Source organism: Myxocyprinus asiaticus, chromosome 27 (genome assembly GCF_019703515.2).
Source record: "Myxocyprinus asiaticus isolate MX2 ecotype Aquarium Trade chromosome 27, UBuf_Myxa_2, whole genome shotgun sequence".
NCBI lineage: Eukaryota > Metazoa > Chordata > Actinopteri > Cypriniformes > Catostomidae > Myxocyprinus > Myxocyprinus asiaticus.
In genome coordinates, this window is record NC_059370.1 from 4,450,958 (window position 1) to 4,471,922 (window position 20,965).

The 20,965-nt window shown below is 38.0% G+C and overlaps 1 protein-coding gene and 10 non-coding genes across 11 annotated transcripts; all 11 read right to left on the reverse strand.

The window, feature by feature from the left end:
• Positions 1-462: 462 nt before the first annotated feature.
• LOC127418433 (U4 spliceosomal RNA) lies at positions 463-603 on the reverse strand. The gene has a single exon (XR_007893444.1). It is a non-coding gene; the product is annotated as a U4 spliceosomal RNA (small nuclear RNA).
• Positions 604-1,039: 436 nt separating this feature from the next.
• On the reverse strand, positions 1,040-1,174 carry LOC127418478 (U4 spliceosomal RNA). Its single transcript, XR_007893488.1, has one exon. It is a non-coding gene; the product is annotated as a U4 spliceosomal RNA (small nuclear RNA).
• Positions 1,175-1,451: 277 nt separating this feature from the next.
• On the reverse strand, positions 1,452-1,592 carry LOC127418445 (U4 spliceosomal RNA). The gene has a single exon (XR_007893456.1). It is a non-coding gene; the product is annotated as a U4 spliceosomal RNA (small nuclear RNA).
• An 848-nt stretch (positions 1,593-2,440) lies between these two features.
• Positions 2,441-2,581, reverse strand: LOC127418437 (U4 spliceosomal RNA). Its single transcript, XR_007893448.1, has one exon. It is a non-coding gene; the product is annotated as a U4 spliceosomal RNA (small nuclear RNA).
• Positions 2,582-3,808: 1,227 nt separating this feature from the next.
• On the reverse strand, positions 3,809-3,943 carry LOC127418479 (U4 spliceosomal RNA). The gene has a single exon (XR_007893489.1). It is a non-coding gene; the product is annotated as a U4 spliceosomal RNA (small nuclear RNA).
• A 278-nt stretch (positions 3,944-4,221) lies between these two features.
• LOC127418434 (U4 spliceosomal RNA) lies at positions 4,222-4,362 on the reverse strand. The gene has a single exon (XR_007893445.1). It is a non-coding gene; the product is annotated as a U4 spliceosomal RNA (small nuclear RNA).
• A 436-nt stretch (positions 4,363-4,798) lies between these two features.
• Positions 4,799-4,933, reverse strand: LOC127418480 (U4 spliceosomal RNA). The gene has a single exon (XR_007893490.1). It is a non-coding gene; the product is annotated as a U4 spliceosomal RNA (small nuclear RNA).
• A 277-nt stretch (positions 4,934-5,210) lies between these two features.
• LOC127418435 (U4 spliceosomal RNA) lies at positions 5,211-5,351 on the reverse strand. Its single transcript, XR_007893446.1, has one exon. It is a non-coding gene; the product is annotated as a U4 spliceosomal RNA (small nuclear RNA).
• Positions 5,352-5,787: 436 nt separating this feature from the next.
• On the reverse strand, positions 5,788-5,922 carry LOC127418481 (U4 spliceosomal RNA). Its single transcript, XR_007893491.1, has one exon. It is a non-coding gene; the product is annotated as a U4 spliceosomal RNA (small nuclear RNA).
• Positions 5,923-6,200: 278 nt separating this feature from the next.
• Positions 6,201-6,341, reverse strand: LOC127418436 (U4 spliceosomal RNA). Its single transcript, XR_007893447.1, has one exon. It is a non-coding gene; the product is annotated as a U4 spliceosomal RNA (small nuclear RNA).
• Positions 6,342-11,242: 4,901 nt separating this feature from the next.
• LOC127417536 (zinc-binding protein A33-like) lies at positions 11,243-19,599 on the reverse strand. The gene is made up of 6 exons (XM_051657532.1): positions 19,198-19,599; positions 17,790-17,885; positions 17,350-17,580; positions 13,380-13,402; positions 13,176-13,297; positions 11,243-12,134 (listed from the first exon to the last, which is right to left on the reverse strand). The coding sequence occupies exons 1-6, from the start codon at positions 19,597-19,599 to the stop codon at positions 11,599-11,601; spliced, it is 1,410 nt and encodes a 469-aa protein (XP_051513492.1). The 3' UTR covers positions 11,243-11,598.
• Positions 19,600-20,965: the final 1,366 nt, after the last annotated feature.

Below are 20,965 nucleotides of genomic sequence, written 5' to 3' on the forward strand. Positions count from 1 at the left end.
CTCTTCTTTAAAGCATTCTGTCAAAAACCTTTCCAAAACAAGACAGGAAGCCTCCAAAGAGATAATCAAAAGAAATGGCCAAGGCCGACTGTATTTGAACAAATCTCGGCAGAGTACGTTTTCAAGCAGCAATAATCATGCCTCGGAAAAGCTCATGGGCTGCGATATTGCCTCTACGAAATAAATATTTATAAAATGAAAGAAATATGTGTATTGTTTTGTAAGCAAATCTATGGGCAGAGATTTATGGATATTCTGGCAACAAATGGGTGGAGTCTAAACACTTAATCTCAACAAGACCCCTAGTGGTAGGATTTTATAACAAAAAACAAAAGGACATTGGAAGCGTATTCTGAGGTGGGACCAATTCCAGCAGGACTTTCTTTTTTCCAAAAAAGCACTCAGTCTACAATCTTTCCGTAACAAGACTATCACTCATTTCTTTCACAACAAGATAGGAAGTCTCTAAAGAGACTAACAAAAATTGCCAAGGCTGACTGTATTTCAAGTCATCCTAGCGGGGTATTGGGTAAAGTTTTCAACCAGCAATGATCACGCCTCAGACAAACCTCATAGGCTACGATATTGCCTCTGCGAAAGAATAACAATGAAGGTCTTGACCTCTCATCTCCACATATCTGGACATGAAACAGCAGGGTGGTATCAAGCCTTAAACTTCCATGCAATCCACCTTCAAGCACTTCTGGCTGCACTATGTGTCTATTAAACAGCTCAGAGATATGTACTGGATAGTTTCTCCATTATTCTCCTGTTAATTTAAAACATAGGTGCATTGTTGCTTTAGCAAATCTGGGGGCAGTGAATTATGGGTATTTTGGCAACAAAGGGGTGGAGTCAAAACACTTCATCTCAGAGAACATGCTTGCAGACAGGACCAACTCAATAAGCCCCCTAATGCTAGGATCTGATAATGAACAATGGAACGACACTGCAAACGTATTGGGAGGGGGTTCAATCCCAGCTGTGCTCTCTTCTTTAAAGCATTCTGTCAAAAACCTTTCCAAAACAAGACAGGAAGCCTCCAAAGAGATAATCAAAAGAAATGGCCAAGGCCGACTGTATTTGAACAAATCTCGGCAGAGTACGTTTTCAAGCAGCAATAATCACGCCTCGGAAAAGCTCATGGGCTGCGATATTGCCTCTACGAAATAAATATTTATAAAATGAAAGAAACATGTGTATTGTTTTGTAAGCAAATCTATGGGCAGAGATTTATGGATATTCTGGCAACAAATGGGTGGAGTCTAAAAACTTAATCTCAACAAGACCCCTAGTGGTAGGATTTTATAACAAAAAACAAAAGGACATTGGAAGCGTATCCTGAGGTGGGACCAGTTCCAGCAGGACTTTCTTCTTTCCAAAAAAGCACTCAGTCTACAATCTTTCCGTAACAAGACTATCACTCATTTCTTTCACAACAAGATAGGAAGTCTCTAAAGAGACTAACAAAAATCGCCAAGGCTGACTGTATTTCAAGTCATCCTAGCGGGGTATTGGGTAAAGTTTTCAACCAGCAATGATCACGCCTCAGACAAACCTCATAGGCTACGATATTGCCTCTGCGAAAGAATAACAATGAAGGTCTTGACCTCTCATCTCCACATATCTGGACATGAAACAGTAGGGTGGTATCAAGCCTTAAACTTCCATGCAATCCACCTTCAAGCACTGCTGGCTGCACTATGTGTCTATTAAACAGCTCAGAGATATGTACTGGATAGTCTCTCCATTATTCTCCTGTTAATTTAAAACATAGGTGCATTGTTGCTTTAGCAAATCTGGGGGCAGTGAATTATGGGTATTTTGGCAACAAAGGGGTGGAGTCAAAACACTTCATCTCAGAGAACATGCTTGCAGACAGGACCAACTCAATAAGCCCCCTAGTGCTAGGATCTGATAATGAACAATGGAACGACACTGCAAACGTATTGGGAGGGGGTTCAATCCCAGCTGTGCTCTCTTCTTTAAAGCATTCTGTCAAAAACCTTTCCAAAACAAGACAGGAAGCCTCCAAAGAGATAATCAAAAGAAATGGCCAAGGCCGACTGTATTTGAACAAATCTCGGCAGAGTACGTTTTCAAGCAGCAATAATCACGCCTCGGAAAAGCTCATGGGCTGCGATATTGCCTCTATGAAATAAATATTTATAAAATGAAAGAAATATGTGTATTGTTTTGTAAGCAAATCTATGGGCAGAGATTTATGGATATTCTGGCAACAAATGGGTGGAGTCTAAACACTTAATCTCAACAAGACCCCTAGTGGTAGGATTTTATAACAAAAAACAAAAGGACATTGGAAGCGTATTCTGAGGTGGGACCAATTCCAGCAGGACTTTCTTTTTTCCAAAAAAGCACTCAGTCTACAATCTTTCCGTAACAAGACTATCACTCATTTCTTTCACAACAAGATAGGAAGTCTCTAAAGAGACTAACAAAAATTGCCAAGGCTGACTGTATTTCAAGTCATCCTAGCGGGGTATTGGGTAAAGTTTTCAACCAGCAATGATCACGCCTCAGACAAACCTCATAGGCTACGATATTGCCTCTGCGATAGAATAACAATGAAGGTCTTGACCTCTCATCTCCACATATCTGGACATGAAACAGCAGGGTGGTATCAAGCCTTAAACTTCCATGCAATCCACCTTCAAGCACTTCTGGCTGCACTATGTGTCTATTAAACAGCTCAGAGATATGTACTGGATAGTTTCTCCATTATTCTCCTGTTAATTTAAAACATAGGTGCATTGTTGCTTTAGCAAATCTGAGGGCAGTGAATTATGGGTATTTTGGCAACAAAGGGGTGGAGTCAAAACACTTCATCTCAGAGAACATGCTTGCAGACAGGACCAACTCAATAAGCCCCCTAGTGCTAGGATCTGATAATGAACAATGGAACGACACTGCAAACGTATTGGGAGGGGGTTCAATCCCAGCTGTGCTCTCTTCTTTAAAGCATTCTGTCAAAAACCTTTCCAAAACAAGACAGGAAGCCTCCAAAGAGATAATCAAAAGAAATGGCCAAGGCCGACTGTATTTGAACAAATCTCGGCAGAGTATGTTTTCATGCAGCAATAATCACGCCTCGGAAAAGCTCATGGGCTGCGATATTGCCTCTACGAAATAAATATTTATAAAATGAAAGAAATATGTGTATTGTTTTGTAAGCAAATCTATGGGCAGAGATTTATGGATATTCTGGCAACAAATGGGTGGAGTCTAAACACTTAATCTCAACAAGACCCCTAGTGGTAGGATTTTATAACAAAAAACAAAAGGACATTGGAAGCGTATCCTGAGGTGGGACCAATTCCAGCAGGACTTTCTTTTTTCCAAAAAAGCACTCAGTCTACAATCTTTCTGTAACAAGACTATCACTCATTTCTTTCACAACAAGATAGGAAGCAACAAAGGGGTGGAGTCAAATGCAATCCACCTTCAAGCACTGCTGGCTGCACTATGTGTCTATTAAACAGCTCAGAGATATGTACTGGATAGTTTCTCCATCATTCTCCTGTTAATTTAAAACATAGGTGCATTGTTGCTTTAGCAATTCTGGGGGCAGTGAATTATGGGTATTTTGGCAACAAAGGGGTGGAGTCAAAACACTTCATCTCAGAGAACATGCTTGCAGACAGGACCAACTCAATAAGCCCCCTAGTGCTAGGATCTGATAATGAACAATGGAACGACACTGCAAACGTATTGGGAGGGGGTTCAATCCCAGCTGTGCTCTCTTCTTTAAAGCATTCTGTCAAAAACCTTTCCAAAACAAGACAGGAAGCCTCCAAAGAGATAATCAAAAGAAATGGCCAAGGCCGACTGTATTTGAACAAATCTCGGCAGAGTACGTTTTCAAGCAGCAATAATCACGCCTCGGAAAAGCTCATGGGCTGCGATATTGCCTCTACGAAATAAATATTTATAAAATGAAAGAAATATGTGTATTGTTTTGTAAGCAAATCTATGGGCAGAGATTTATGGATATTCTGGCAACAAATGGGTGGAGTCTAAACACTTAATCTCAACAAGACCCCTAGTGGTAGGACTTTATAAGAAAAAACAAAAGGACATTGGAAGCGTATTCTGAGGTGGGACCAATTCCAGCAGGACTTTCTTTTTTCCAAAAAAAGCACTCAGTCTACAATCTTTCCGTAACAAGACTATCACTCATTTCTTTCACAACAAGATAGGAAGTCTCTAAAGAGACTAACAAAAATTGCCAAGGCTGACTGTATTTCAAGTCATCCTAGCGGGGTATTGGGTAAAGTTTTCAACCAGCAATGATCACGCCTCAGACAAACCTCATAGGCTACGATATTGCCTCTGCGAAAGAATAACAATGAAGGTCTTGACCTCTCATCTCCACATATCTGGACATGAAACAGCAGGGTGGTATCAAGCCTTAAACTTCCATGCAATCCACCTTCAAGCACTGCTGGCTGCACTATGTGTCTATTAAACAGCTCAGAGATATGTACTGGATAGTTTCTCCATTATTCTCCTGTTAATTTAAAACATAGGTGCATTTTTGCTTTAGCAATTCTGGGGGCAGTGAATTATGGGTATTTTGGCAACAAAGGGGTGGAGTCAAAACACTTCATCTCAGAGAACATGCTTGCAGACAGGACCAACTCAATAAGCCCCCTAGTGCTAGGATCTGATAATGAACAATGGAACGACACTGCAAACGTATTGGGAGGGGGTTCAATCCCAGCTGTGCTCTCTTCTTTAAAGCATTCTGTCAAAAACCTTTCCAAAACAAGACAGGAAGCCTCCAAAGAGATAATCAAAAGAAATGGCCAAGGCCGACTGTATTTGAACAAATCTCGGCAGAGTACGTTTTCAAGCAGCAATAATCACGCCTCGGAAAAGCTCATGGGCTGCGATATTGCCTCTACGAAATAAATATTTATAAAATGAAAGAAATATGTGTATTGTTTTGTAAGCAAATCTATGGGCAGAGATTTATGGATATTCTGGCAACAAATGGGTGGAGTCTAAACACTTAATCTCAACAAGACCCCTAGTGGTAGGATTTTATAACAAAAAACAAAAGGACATTGGAAGTGTATTCTGAGGTGGGACCAATTCCAGCAGGACTATCTTTTTTCCAAAAAAGCACTCAGTCTACAATCTTTCCGTAACAAGACTATCACTCATTTCTTTCACAACAAGATAGGAAGTCTCTAAAGAGACTAACAAAAATTGCCAAGGCTGACTGTATTTCAAGTCATCCTAGCGGGGTATTGGGTAAAGTTTTCAACCAGCAATGATCACGCCTCAGACAAACCTCATAGGCTACGATATTGCCTCTGCGAAAGAATAACAATGAAGGTCTTGACCTCTCATCTCCACATATCTGGACATGAAACAGCAGGGTGGTATCAAGCCTTAAACTTCCATGCAATCCACCTTCAAGCACTGCTGGCTGCACTATGTGTCTATTAAACAGCTCAGAGATATGTACTGGATAGTTTCTCCATTATTCTCCTGTTAATTTAAAACATAGGTGCATTGTTGCTTTAGCAATTCTGGGGGCAGTGAATTATGGGTATTTTGGCAACAAAGGGGTGGAGTCAAAACACTTCATCTCAGAGAACATGCTTGCAGACAGGACCAACTCAATAAGCCCCCTAGTGCTAGGATCTGATAATGAACAATGGAACGACACTGCAAACGTATTGGGAGGGGGTTCAATCCCAGCTGTGCTCTCTTCTTTAAAGCATTCTGTCAAAAACCTTTCCAAAACAAGACAGGAAGCCTCCAAAGAGATAATCAAAAGAAATGGCCAAGGCCGACTGTATTTGAACAAATCTCGGCAGAGTACGTTTTCAAGCAGCAATAATCACGCCTCGGAAAAGCTCATGGGCTGCGATATTGCCTCTACGAAATAAATATTTATAAAATGAAAGAAATATGTGTATTGTTTTGTAAGCAAATCTATGGGCAGAGATTTATGGATATTCTGGCAACAAATGGGTGGAGTCTAAACACTTAATCTCAACAAGACCCCTAGTGGTAGGATTTTATAACAAAAAACAAAAGGACATTGGAAGCGTATTCTGAGGTGGGACCAATTCCAGCAGGACTTTCTTTTTTCCAAAAAAAGCACTCAGTCTACAATCTTTCCGTAACAAGACTATCACTCATTTCTTTCACAACAAGATAGGAAGTCTCTAAAGAGACTAACAAAAATTGCCAAGGCTGACTGTATTTCAAGTCATCCTAGCGGGGTATTGGGTAAAGTTTTCAACCAGCAATGATCACGCCTCAGACAAACCTCATAGGCTACGATATTGCCTCTGCGAAAGAATAACAATGAAGGTCTTGACCTCTCATCTCCACATATCTGGACATGAAACAGCAGGGTGGTATCAAGCCTTAAACTTCCATGCAATCCACCTTCAAGCACTGCTGGCTGCACTATGTGTCTATTAAACAGCTCAGAGATATGTACTGGATAGTCTCTCCATTATTCTCCTGTTAATTTAAAACATAGGTGCATTGTTGCTTTAGCAAATCTGGGGGCAGTGATTTATGGGTATTTTGGCAACAAAGGGGTGGAGTCAAAACACATTTTCTAAAATAATTGAATACTGTACTCATATAATTGATTATACTGTAATAATCTCACCTCTAGTAAGTCCGTCTATCCTCTGGTAAGTTACTACAACCTTTAGAATGTGAAAATATGATTTTGGTGAATTTCAGTGATTTTCTTTTTCTTTTTTCTAAAATAATTGATTACTGTACTCATATAATTGATCATACTGTAATAATCAATGATTCCATCATTATGGCATCAAGACATCTTTATTTGATAAACTATTTAAAGAGCTTTGCTTTTAGCACATTGATGCTATCAAGGGTGTAGATTTTGCTTGAACATTGTGGAGTTGCAGCAGGAAGCATTTACATGTTTCCACTGATCGTGGTATGAATAATGCGGGGGTTGTACTCGCTTGTTTTGATTATTGGGGGGGGTTACCTTCTTTCATCCCCTCTGAATCTATGCCCCTGGATTCTATACAGTATGTTGTTACTAAGGTGTTCTGGATGGTTGCTAAGGTACACTATTTCAGTTATGCTGTGGTTTAGGCTAAACTGTGTTCAAGTCCTCTTGGGAAGTTTGTACTGACAAGGTCAGAAGTTGTAATTGTGATGTAATAAGCATTTAAGTGATTTTAGTTTGACAGAATGGGCCTGTTTTGCAATTTTTAAAGAGGCCCTATTAAGCTTTTTGGGATTTTACATTTCCTTTAATGTGTAACATAGCTCTTTGTGCATGTAAAAGGTCTGCAAAGTTACAAAGCACAAAGCCCACGCAAAAGGGAGTTATTCTCTCTCACAGACAACACTGCTCAAGAACTACACGAAATGGGCTTTTTGTAGTCCAGCCATTTCTTTCATAAAGTATCTATGCCACTATGTAACACATTGCGTAATGCGAGCCTAAGGACTATTTTAGCCTGCCCTCAAACAAACGTAGTTATAGCTGAGGCAAGGATGAGTTGGGTTAGTGTTGTCGCCATGTCGAGAAGATGTTGTTTTCTTCACTGCGAAAGTAAAACCTCTGTGTTTGGACTTCCAAAGGCAGACGAATTGAAGAATCAGTGGTTAAAATGTATTTTTACCACTATTCCTCAGCAGTACAACCACAGCCAATGCCGGATTTTCAAGACGGTTACTCCTGAAAGATGGTTCAATTCCCACTTTGTTGGGACAATCTGACGCTTCAGGATCACAACCTGTAAGTATGTTTGATTATTTGTGAATTTGTGCTACCGAGAGTTCAAATGCGGAGTTTTGTTTTGTAGCTACGGTGTACACCCAGTGCACTGCTGTAGACTTCTGCTAACCTGCTAGCTAATGTTATTGTGTTGAAATAGTTTTGCTAATCATCTGCGGGTCCACTTTTCCTACAGTTGTGTAGAATTATGCAGATTGTTTGTATTTTTTTACTATCATGAATAGTGATCAAGTGTGGAGATGGATTTATTTTTACAAATGGTCATTTTACATCTGCAATCCACGGTAGTGCTCGGCTAACTTGCTATGTATTGTTATTGTTTTGGTAAGGGTTTACTATTCAGCTGTGGGCCGGCTTTTACCTAAAACTGTGTAAAAAAATGGTCGACCTCAAGAGTCTTATATAATTATGTAATCACAAGGTAGTCCATGGCTAACTTGTTCACTAACCGGAAGTAAGCCTCTGTTCTCTGTTCATAACTCTGGCGAACAAAGTTTGGCTACACCCATTCCAGCAAAAGATGACTAACTTAGATGCACTACATGTCTTTTACTTGAAGCTTTGTTAGGTTCAAAATAATCAACAGTGTACTTGTAAGAAAGCTACAAAATTAAAACTTACCATTGTGAAACGTCCTGCTCAAGTCGTGCTTGTGAAGGTGGTTCAGGTCGATCAGCTTGTTCTTCCAAACTTTCATTATCAGACTCGGGCTAGAGCTGGTACGGCAATAACCGACACCACTGTTACCATAGTTACAATAGTGTTTACAGAGCTGCTCAGGAAGCCTCAGGAGCTGAAACTCGGTTATGGTAAGGGCCGTTACATTTCCGACACATGCTCTATGCGGTTGACCAATCACAAAAGACTAGGCCAGCTGACCAATCAGAGCAGACTGGGCTTTTCGAAAAGGGAGGCTTTAAAGAGACAGTAGCTAAATAAGAGCGTTTCAGCCGGAGTATGAAGAAAGGGGAGCAGCAATGTACAGTATGAGAAAAATTATGTGTTTTTTGAACATTAAAGCATTAACCCTAACCCTTACCCTAACCCTATTCTAGTAGACCCCCAAAATAAAATTATGAACCTGTAAATTAGCATAATATGGGCTCTTTAACTTAATAATAATTTGTAATTGAAAATTAAATAAAAATTAAAACTAAATTAAAAACCCAAAACTATAATAACCTTGCTCCTGGCGGTCCTGGTGCACAGTCCAGATGCATTTAGTAGTTCTGGAGAACTGCCTCTAGTAAAGTATTAATTTGTATGTCATTAAAAATAGTTTTATTCATTTTAGTAACAAGGTCCGTTTTTTATAATTATCTTCCATTTTATGTGTGGCCAAGTGGAGAATTTTCATGTAATTTAACTCTAATCATAAATTGATTATCTCCTGTTAGAAACGTGAGAGCATGCATTGCGCAAGAGAGCTCCCGGTTTTGTTCATCTGTTGATAATTTTTTGGGTAAATATAAAATTCTTCACAAAATGTTGTTAAATTGCATAAAATATGTGTTCACAAGAGTCGTATAAAATTTAGTGTTTTGTTATGGATCATTTTTGAAGGATGCATATGGATTGCATGTGCGGAGTTTGACCAAACTGGCACATGTGATGACTGGGCATGTACAGTAAATTTAGTATTAATCATTTCTCATTTAATGATTGATAGCCAAAAATGTTTTCCATTTAAGTGAACATGTGTAATGAGAATTTTATTGTTTGAACTGCGATACATGTCCTTGAAGCCTGGTTGGGGATGCATGGGATGCTTTGGGTGATTTAAGTATGTGTTAAATGCATAAAATGCTGTGAATGATATAAGCATGTATTAAGTATGTGTTAAGGCATGTGGGTAGGCTAATGCCCTGTTTGTATTTTCTTTTGACATTAGCCTCTACTGTATTTAATTGTGCCTTATTTTAGTTCCATATTTCATTACTGTATTTTATTTTTGAACTTTATTTTTTTATTTCATTTCTTTTTTATATATACGGCCAAATCAACCGTTGTTTTTTTGTTTTTGTTTTTTTTTTTCTGTTTAACAGCTGTCAGAATAAAACCCCAAAATATATTTTTGTATCCTCTGGTGATTATTTCAACCCACCGACTACAAATGCAAGAAAATGTAATCAAATACTTTTATTTTCATGAGGGAAACTGCAGCTGCCAATAGACATTCCATGGTATCAATACACAAAAATGTAAACATAAAAGAAATATACCAAGAATTTTGAATTGAGAGTGTATATAATACACAGGATATAGAGAATGCATACACTGGCGGACAAAAGTTTGGAATAATGTACAGATTTTGCTGTTTCAGAAGGAAATTGGTACTTTAATTCACCAAAGTGGCATTCAACTGATCACAAAGTATAGTCAGGACATTACTGATGTAAAAAACAGCACCATCACTATTTGAAAAAAGTCATATTTGATCAAATCTAGACAGGCCCCATTTCCAGCAGCCATCACTCCAACACCTTATCCTTGAGTAATCATGCTAAATTGATCATTTGGTACTAGAAAATCACTTGCCATTATATCAAACACAGTTGAAATCTATTTGGTTCGTTAAATTAAGCTTAACATTGTCTTTGTGTTTGTTTTGAGTTGCCACAGTATGCAACAGACTGGCATGTCTTAAGGTCAATATTATGTCAAAAATGGCAAAAAAAGAAACAGCTTTCTCTAGAAACTTGTCAATCATTGTTTTGAGAAATGAAGGCTATACAATGCTTGAAATTGCCCAAAAACTGAAGATTTCATACAAAGGTGTACACTACAGTCTTCAAAGACAAAGGACAACTGGATCTAACAAGGACAGAAAGAGATGTGGAAGGCCCAGATGTACAACTAAACAAGAGGATAAGTACATCAGAGTCTCTAGTTTGAGAAATAGACGCCTCACATGTGCTCAGCTGACAGCTTCATTGAATTCTACCCGCTCAACACCAGTTTCATGTACAACAGCAAAGAGAAGACTCAGGGGTGCAGGCCTTATGGGAAGAATTGCAATGAAAAAGCCACTTTTGAAACAGAAAAACAAAAAGAAAAGGTTATAGTGGGCAAAGAAACAGACATTGGACAACAGATAATTGGAAAAGAGTGTTATGGATCTTAACCCCATTGAGCTTTTGTGGGATCAGCTAGACTGTAAAGTGCGTGAGAAGTGCTCGACAAGACTCGACAAGTGCTACAGGAAGTGTGGGGTGAAATGTCACCTGAGTATCTGGACAAACTGACAGCTGGAATGCCAAGAATCTGCAAAGCTGTCATTGTTACACGTGGAGGATTTTTTTTTTTTTTTTTTTTGATGAGAAGTAGTTTAGGAAGTTCTGATTTCTTTTTTCTTCTTTTTTTTTTTTTTCAAATTGTTATAGCAATGTTTCAAATTATTAATGTCCTGACTATACATTGTTATCAGTTGAATGCCACTTTGGTGAATAAAAGTACCAATTTCTTGCTCCATAAGAGCAAAATCTGTACATTATTTCAAACTTTTGGCCGCAAGTGTCAATGATTGGGGAAAAGTATATGCTTATATGCATAAATAATTTATGAGTGAAACAACAGAACCCAGAATCTACAGAAAACATCAAAATGCACTAATCATCTAAAGCTAGAAATCACATTGACTTGTGACTTCTAGAGAATATTATTGGTTAACAGCTTGAAGCTCATGATAGGCCTGTATTGCAAGGTTTAGACAAAATAAATTTCCCTGTGGACAAAAATTAATGGGATTTTACTTCTGGAACTGTACTGTTGGGCTTGCTTGGCACAGCTAGCTAATGCGAATATGCACCTTTATCTTCAGACTACATTCCTGTGATAGAGTTTTGCACCGGCAAGATCCTGAGCATTTGACATGGACACACATTACAAAAGTATGGAAAAACTTTTTCAGTGAAGGTGTGTTTAAAGGTATGGAGATGAGTATCATTGAGAGGGTTGAGAAACGACAATTCTCCTCTGTTGAAGTCCAGATAGACTCTAATGCGCTGGACTTTCTCTTTCACCACAAATGGTGTTAAAACATCCCCTGAAAATCCTTGTCCGTATTTACCGTTGTGATAACCTAAGCGCCATAAACCAGAAATGGGGAGATTGTCTCTTGCCTTGATCACAGACTCTGAGATGACTCCCAGGGCCCAGGTGGTGTTGTCCCCAACCTCAACGTCCCAGTAGTGAGTCCCTGCACTGAATCCCTTAGAACCTAGGACACTTGTATACCCGTCACATTTCTTTGGGTAGCCTGGGGCCTGTTGACTCCACTGACCAAATCTCACATCAGCCAGATTGTTGGAGAGGTGCAGACATGGGTGAGCAGTGTTTGGATCAAGGATGACAGGAACTATAGATGAAAAGAGAGAATAAACAATTCAATTAATTTGTCAATTTTAATTCTTTTTTGGCATAATTGTTGTAATGGTAATACAAATAATAATTAAAAAAAAAAATCTATAATGTACAATTAAAATGAATAAATCTTCAAAATTAGTGTTCATTAGTTTTCCAGCTGTGCTAATATACACAGTATAGTAACAGCTATGAGGCCAAACATCTTTGCAGCATATCGCTGTAGCACCAATTGTCAGGTTCCGTAAGTAAATATCCAATAAAATAAAAAACATTTACATAGGCGAATTCATTTTTAACAGTAATTTATCAATCTTTAAAGACTGACTTACCTTGAGCTCAGAGGTTGTTAATCGATGGTAGATGCTTTTATTGAAGCTATCAGTCCTTCTTATTTCAACTTAATTTTTACCAAAATTGTGTTTAATAGCGGAATTCCTATTGGAGAACTACACTACCCATGATCACAAAGAGAAACATTTCACCGTTCAGAGTCACAGTGAATAAAGTGTGCCAAAAGAGATCTGCAGCGTCTGCCCACTCCCATGACGCATTATGAATGATGCAATCGAGGTCGTCACGTTACTTATATTTGCAAATATCCGAGTATTTTGCATTAAAATCAAAATATATTGTTTTATATTTAATTAGATCCTTTGTCTTTTTGTATGATTTTCATGTAATTTTTTTTGCATCTAATCAAAGTTTGTAATGTTGTGATTCACCTCGGAGCTGGTTGGTTTGGTTCATGGCTTACAACTCTTTTACGTATATTTTATGAAAAGTCTATGGAAGAAATTAATGAGAAAAAATAGAACCAAGCTAAAAAAGTGGGCAGGCACTGTTGTGCTCAATAGAAGATTGTTCTTTTTGTTGCATAGCAATGATTTGTTACGTCAGCGATGTATCGTCTAGAAGAAGGATAGCACTTAATGAATTTGCTGAATAATATTTTGAATAAAATGATGATCAAAGCATTAATTGGTTTGAACAAAAAATTGTTTACTAGACATAAAGACAACCACGTGTGACTCACTATATTGAGTGACAACCCTCATTTTCTGCCACACGTTGAACTTCAGATTCCCTAGGTGCTTTGCCACATCAATCAGAACTTCTGGAAGCTTCTCTGGACATTCTGGACTGGTGCACTTAGTACTGTAGGAACATCCCTGAGTCAGTACTGTACTTCATTTTGGGTCACAACCAAAACAGTGAACAAAAAAGGCTTATCACTTACATTTCAAGTTGGCCTTTGTAGTTCTTCGAAACAGATTTTCATGGAAATAACAAAAGGACATTATAAATAACAACAAAAATAATCGGAATTATCAGAATAATAATCATATACATACATACATACACTCATTCTTTATTATATACTTTTTTTTTTTCTTCACATTTTAGAATAATAGTAAAGTCATTAAAACTATGGAATAACATAAATGGAACTATGGGAATTATGTTGTGACTAAACAAAATCCAAAATAAATCAAAACTGTGTTATATTTTATCATCTTCAAAGTAGTCACCCTTTGTCTAGAATTTGCAGACATGTACTCTTGACATTTTCTCAAACAACTTCTTGAGGTATCACCCTGGGATGCTTTTTAAACAGTATTGAAGGAGTTCCCATCTATATGCTGGACACTTATTGGCTGCTTTTCTTTATTATTTGGTCCAAGTCTTCAATTTCCAAAACGTTTAATTAAATTTTAGTTTTATAATTAAATAAATTAATATGGTGGCACAATTATATTTTTGTCTACAAAACTAATTTCAAACATTTAAGATTATGAGAAAAAATTCAGTCAAGTGTTTCAAAACTTTTGAACGGTAGTATATATATATATATATATATATATATATATATATATATATATATATATATATATATAGTGCTTGAAGTAGGGCGGTATGCAGCGGTACACAGTGCCTAATGTTGTCTACAGATTACCGACAATTTTTCTTGCATTTCACCACCGGTACGATGTAATGTCTTTATTAAATGTAAGTCAGTGATTCACTGAGGCCAGCCAATCACTTTTATCTGAACTTCAAAATGATTTTGATAAAATCGCAGTGGAAAACATCCGAGCCCTTTCTGCGCAAAACTCAGCGGTTAGTTTAACAACACTCAACACGTGCAACAGCATCGGCGGTCATCAATCGATCCGTGGTCCGGTTTCGAAGGAGCGTGCATGTTTGAGCTTGTCTGGCCATAGTTCAGTTACACTCTTCTCCAAAACATGAACCAGCAACTTTTGGGTGAGCGCATTTTATCAAGTCTTATGCAATCAAATGTATTTATGCAAAATGTTTAGTTGCTGGGTGCAGTTAAAACTACAGACTTTAAAAAAATGTCAAAGCTGTTACAGAAGTGATGTCAGCTCATATGCACAACCTTTTTTCACAAAAGATAACTCAATGACGAAAACCGAAGTTTCAAGGAAAATACACAGGGAAATTAGCATTTTATTCTAAATTCTTTTCTGTAGTGCTTGTAAAATGAATATGTAAAGTGTCACTGAACTTGCCTATGCATAAATCCTGACAGTGTTTAGTTGTATACAGATGTGTGTCAGCATTCACAATCCTGAACATTCTCAAATCAGTTTGTTCACCATTTCTTATGATTATTTATTATCAGCACAATTATCTGGCTCCTGTGTTCAAATTCATGTGTGCAGGAGTAAGGAAAAGATAAGGCTAATTGTCCCCTCATTGAATGGGAGGATAATAAAGAAAAAGGAAAAAAACAGACATAATGCTCTTTTTCAGTTTTAGGCTGCACTATTTTGTGTAAAAAGATAGTTCTGCTCTTATGAGGGTTGATATTGTCAAAGATACAGGCTTAAGCAGATCTAAATACTCTTCCTCTTTTTTCATAAACAATAACCCTACATTGTATGTTTTTATTTTCTATTAAACATTTTATTATGTTATTTGAGGGTGTGAGGTCATGTTTTTCATTTACAGCCAAACCTTAAAAACTTTAATTAAATACTTTTTTTTTTTTTAAGTAATTACATACTATTTTAATGTAAATAAATGCATATTATTAACAGTTTTGTTTTTCATGTTAAAATGTTAGTTACAATAAATGTGTTAGGAAAGATAAGTACGGAAATAAAAGTTTGGCCTCAGTTTAGCCCCTCCATACAGTCTCACAGCATCAATTATTTTCCAATAAATGTGTGTGTGTATATATATATATATATATATATATATATATATATATATATATTTTTTTTTTTTTTTTTTTTCTTCTTCTTCACTTTTTAGCATAATAGTAAAGTCATCACAACTATGGAATAATAGAAATGGAAATATGGGAATTATGTTGTGACTAACAAAATCCAAAATAAATCAAAACTGTGTTATATTTTAGCATCTTCAAAGTTTTTACTTCTTGAGGTATCACCATGGGATGCTTTTTAAACAATATTGAAGGAGTTCCCATCTATATGCTGGGCACTTAGTGGCTGCTTTTCTTAATTACTCTTAATAAACTTTTTTTTATTTATTTATTTTATAAAATTTTAGTTTTGTAATTAAATCAGTTAATATGGTGGCACAATTATGTTTTTGTCTACAAAACTAATTTCAAACTTTTAAGCATACGCCTTCAGATTTTTAAGATCATGAGAAACATTTCAGGCAAGTGACCCTAAACTTTTGACTGGTAGTTTATATATAAACTCAGCAAAAAAAGAAACGTCACTTTTTCAGGACACTGCATTTTAAAGATAATTTCGTAAAAATCCAAATAACTTTACAGATCTTTATTGTAAAGGGTTTAAACAAAGTTTTCCAAGCTTGTTCAATGAACCATAAACAATTAATGAACATGCACCTGTGGAACGGTCGTTAAGACACTAACAGCTTACAGACGGTAGGCAATTAAGGTCACAGTTATATAAACTTATGACACTAAAGAGACCTTTCTACTGACTCTGAAAAACACCAAAAGAAAATGCCCAGGATCCCTGCTCATCTGTGTGAATGTGCCTTAGGCATGAGGTCTGCAGATGTGGCCAGGGCAATAAATTGCAATGTCTGTACTGTAAGACACCTAAGACAGCGCTACAGGGAGACAGGAAGGACAGCTGATCGTCCTCACAGTGGCAGACCATGTGTAAAAACACCTGCACAGGATCAGTATATCAGAATATCACACCTGCGGGACAGGTACAGGATGGCAACAACAACTGCCTGAGTTATACCAGGAACGCACAATCACACAATCCCCCCATCAGTATTCAGACTGTCCGCAATATGCTGAGAGGGGCTGGACTGAGGGCTTGTAGGCCTGTTGTAAGGCAGGTCCTTACCAAACATCACCGGCAACAATGTCGCCTATGGGCACAAACCCACCTTCACTGGACCAGACAGGACTGGCAAAAAGTGCTCTTCACTGACGAATCGTGGTTTTGTCTCACCGGGGGTGATGGTCGAACTCGCGTTTATCATCGAAGGAATGAGCGTTACACCGAGGCCTGTACTCTGGAGCGGGATCGATTTGGAGGTGGAGGATCCGTCATGGTCTGAGGCGGTGTGTGACAGCATCATTGTACTGAGCTTGTTGTCATTGCAGGCAATCTCAACGCTGTGCATTATAGGGAAGACATCCTCATCCCTCATGTGGTACCCTTCCTGCAGGCTCATCCTGATATGACCCTCCAGCATGAAAATGCCACCAGCCATACTGCTCGTTCTGTGCATGATTTCTTGCAAGACAGGAATGTCAGTGTTCTGCCATGGCCAGCGAAGAGCCTGGATCTCAATCCCATTGAGCACGTCTGGGACCTGTTGGATCGGAGAGTGAGGGCTAGGGCCATTCCCCCCAGAAATGTCCGGGAACTTGCAAGAGTCTTGGTGGAAGAGTGGGGTAACATCTCACAGCAAGAACTGGCAAATCTGGTGCAGTCCATGAGGAGGAGATGCACTGCAGTGCTTAATGCAGCTGATGGCCACACCAGATACTGACTGTTACTTTTTTTTTATGAGTATATATACAGTATGTATATATATATATATATATATATATATATATATATATAGATAGATAGATAGATAGATAGATAGATAGATAAGGTTCATTTAAATCCCCTAACCCAATAGCAATAATCAATATTCATGATTGCCTTAACAAACACCACTAAGTAATGCACATTCTTTTAGAAATTATGATGAATAGCTAGACTTACCAACAGGAATGAGATATTGTTGGACTGTATCTCTTCCTCAGTGGCTCTGATTCTTTCTTTGAGAGATGAGAGTTCACAGTTAATTTTGAGTATTTGCTCATCTAATATTTTCCTCTTCTGCTCCTCTTCCTCTCTCAGAGTGGCTAACCTGGCCACCTTTTCATCTTGTAAAAACTGATGAAGCTGGTCAAATTCCTCCTTAATACATGCCTCTGTTTGCTGGGCTTGATTCTGTAACAGATGACGTTTCTGTAACATGTTAAAAGATTAACTCACACACATGTGCACAGACACTCACGCACACACACACACACACACACACACACACACACACACACACACACACACACACACACACACACACACACACACACACACACACACACGCACGCACATTCTGTATCATAACATGATGAATTTGACTTCAACTGTTATTTTACCTTGATGTGTTTTGCTCTTTGATTACAGATGAATTTCTCATTTTTTAAGACTTTGAGCTTCTCTATCAAAGACTTCAGTTGTGTTTTGAGTACCTCCTGAAAGGAAAGTTGAAAAGCAAGAATGTTTTTGGAAAACATACATATATCGCAGCAGTTCTAAGGTTAAAACTTAAACTCAAACCTAATCGACAGTATCATAAAAATAAATGTGAGATGAAAAATGCATTGCTTAGGCAACCACATCATTTTATTGTGCTTCTATGGCACTTTCAGCTCACGTGTCAATGTCGATGTCAATTTGTTTATATAGCACAGTTTAAAAGAACAACAGTTGCACCAAAGTGCTGTACAATCATTACAACAAAAAATAAAATAGATAAAAATAAGCAAAATATGAAAACATACTATATAAGTACATAATAAAAGGGCAGCACATGTCGACTCATGTGCTCTTCAGGACTCGTTTCCCGGTCCTTTGCATCATAAGTGCAGCACTCTATGAGTTGAGCTACAGCACAATTTGATCGCACTTGACTAAGCTTGTAAATGTAGTTAGTTATGTAATGCAAACGTTAAAATGAGGGCTGTCGATTTAATGTATTAATTCAATGCAATTCATTATTTAAAAATGAACGAGTTAAATAAATGTATGCTATTAAGCATGTCCACAGACATGTGTGTTCATATACAGTAAAAATATATTTTCTCAGTAAATATTCATATATGCGATTAATTACAATTAATTCTTTAAATTACTCAGCATATCATGTAATTAAATCGATTGATAGCCCTAGTTAAAAAGTATCGCCTTACAAGTCATGCACTATAGTAAAAGTGTTTAGATGTCATAAGACAACACTGTGTGAGAAACAGGGCAAAAATTAAGTGTTTATGTACTGATAATCTGCTGTTTTACTCATGAATAGTGTGAAAGGGAATAAAAGCCATTATTGTAGCACCTCTAGTGTTTATTTCACCAGGAAACTGCCGCAACGTGTATAACAAGGTCTACAGTGAGATATAAATGTTCACTATTTTTTGACTTTCAAAATAAACCTAAGAAATATATATTTATATTTATATTATTATTTTAATATTAATATTAATATGAATAAAAAATGTGACAACTAGCACCAGTCTCCTCTAACTGTATCTCAACTATAATAACCTGATGTAATATATAAGCTATAATAACTGCTGATAGAAATGTCAGGTTTCTTCTGTGTATGTGAGGTTTTAAATTGCATATTTGTTTATATAGTAACAGTTACAGTAAATTATGATTATGAATTATCAAGAACAATGAAGGTATTGAATCTATGTGCTATTTTCTCTTGAAAAGTTTAGAACTACACTGAAAAAATAACATATTACATTCTTGCATTTCACAGCATAATGAGAAATCTACCTTGAGACCCTCTGCTGCCTCATCTAGAGGTCTGCATGTGTGATTGACATGCACATCCACATTCACACACATCTTGCATGCAAGATGCTTATCCTCCAGACAAAAGAGCTTAAGTTTCTCTCCATGGAGACTGCAGAGTAACTCGTCCGCAGATGCCTTCTTATTTCTCTCCTGTACGAAGATCTCACACAGGTTCTTCAGGGCAAGGTTGTATGGAGGATTGCCCATGCAGAATTCTGTCCGGCATATGGGGCATATCTGTGAGTCTGTGTGCTCCCAGTACTGCTCCAGACAGTCCAAACAAAAGGTATGGGAACACAGCAGGAGAACCGGATCTCTGAAGACATTGTAGCAAACAGGACAGATAAGGTTCTCCTCAAAGTGAGAAGGTTGAGTCTCCATTATTTTATGGTTTACAGTGTACTGTTACGAGAATTATTTTCTATCCCTAGTGGCTTGTAAAAACTTGCTTTTATGCGCTTTTGAGCATGGCAGAGGGAGAGGTGATGATGTCACAAAAAAAGGCATGCCAGTGCATAGGGTTTCCTAAGAATTACAAATCCATTTAGGTGAGTGCAAGTGTTTGCATAAGCATTTTTTATGTTTTTCCTCAAAAAGGCCAGCATCAAGAATTCCAAGTTTATCTGTTTCCTTATACATTATGTTCCTGATAAGTCAACCCATGGATTTCATTGGAAATAGGAACAGAAGATTTGTAATGTTTAAAAATTATTAATGTTTTCCTTGTTTATTTGGTAAGTTTCAGGATAAAAGCTGAAAATGCTTTTTTAGGTTAAAAATGGGCATGTTGGGCCTCATGTGCTCAGATAGGTGACAAAGTCAGGCCTACACACAGTCATAAAGCCTGACTGAGGCCTGTAGGAACACTCGAAGCCTGATAACAAACAAAGGGAGTCCAAACAGACTATAGATCCCATCAAGCCTTGCTCACTTTACACCTAGGTGTGAAATTCTGAAGGATCAAACTCTAAACTCCTATTGGATGAAATGCACGACAGAACGCGTCCCTCAACCATGATGTCACCGAGAGTATAAAACCCCGGAGATTCCTCCTAAGACTTGCTGCCAGCGACAGTATTCGCCGAGTCTAGCTGCAGCCCTGCTGCTCCCAGGTGTAGCCTCACTGCCCAAGGAAGTAACGTACGTACCTGAACTTTGGCCATACAATCTCCACCTCGCTGGACGAGCCGAGATTTCTCCGTGTTCCACCAAGCATGCTAACGGATCCGAAGGAGACCGCTGGGCAATCTGCTGCTCACCCTTTATCCTGCAAAAGTGAAGAAAGAAGATTTCTCTTCCTTCTTCAACCGAGTCGACTTCGCTGATTTCTCCACCAACCCGCCGAGAATCTGCCACCAACCTGCCTGCTGACAGAGCGAGGAAACGGCCTCCCGTCATCACCCGAGCTTTGAGGAACCGAGTTGGAGTCAAACGACGGACGAACACATATTCTACCCGTGTCCTCACTTGACTCAAGAGGTTTACGTCTAGGCAGAGATAGATTATTATAGAGTGTTATGTTTGTGTATCAAGGATATTACTTGTACAGTTTATGGACCGCCAAGTCCGCTCATTGCTGCTAATAATACTCAGGGTATTACTGTATCTTACTGTTACCACGAATGAGATTTGCTGTGTTGTCGTCCAACCATGTTGGGCTGTTTATGCACTTCCGCCATTGCGGGTGAGACCGACACACTGAGTTTATCCATTAAAGAATCAATGACCGCGACGGACGTATTACGAG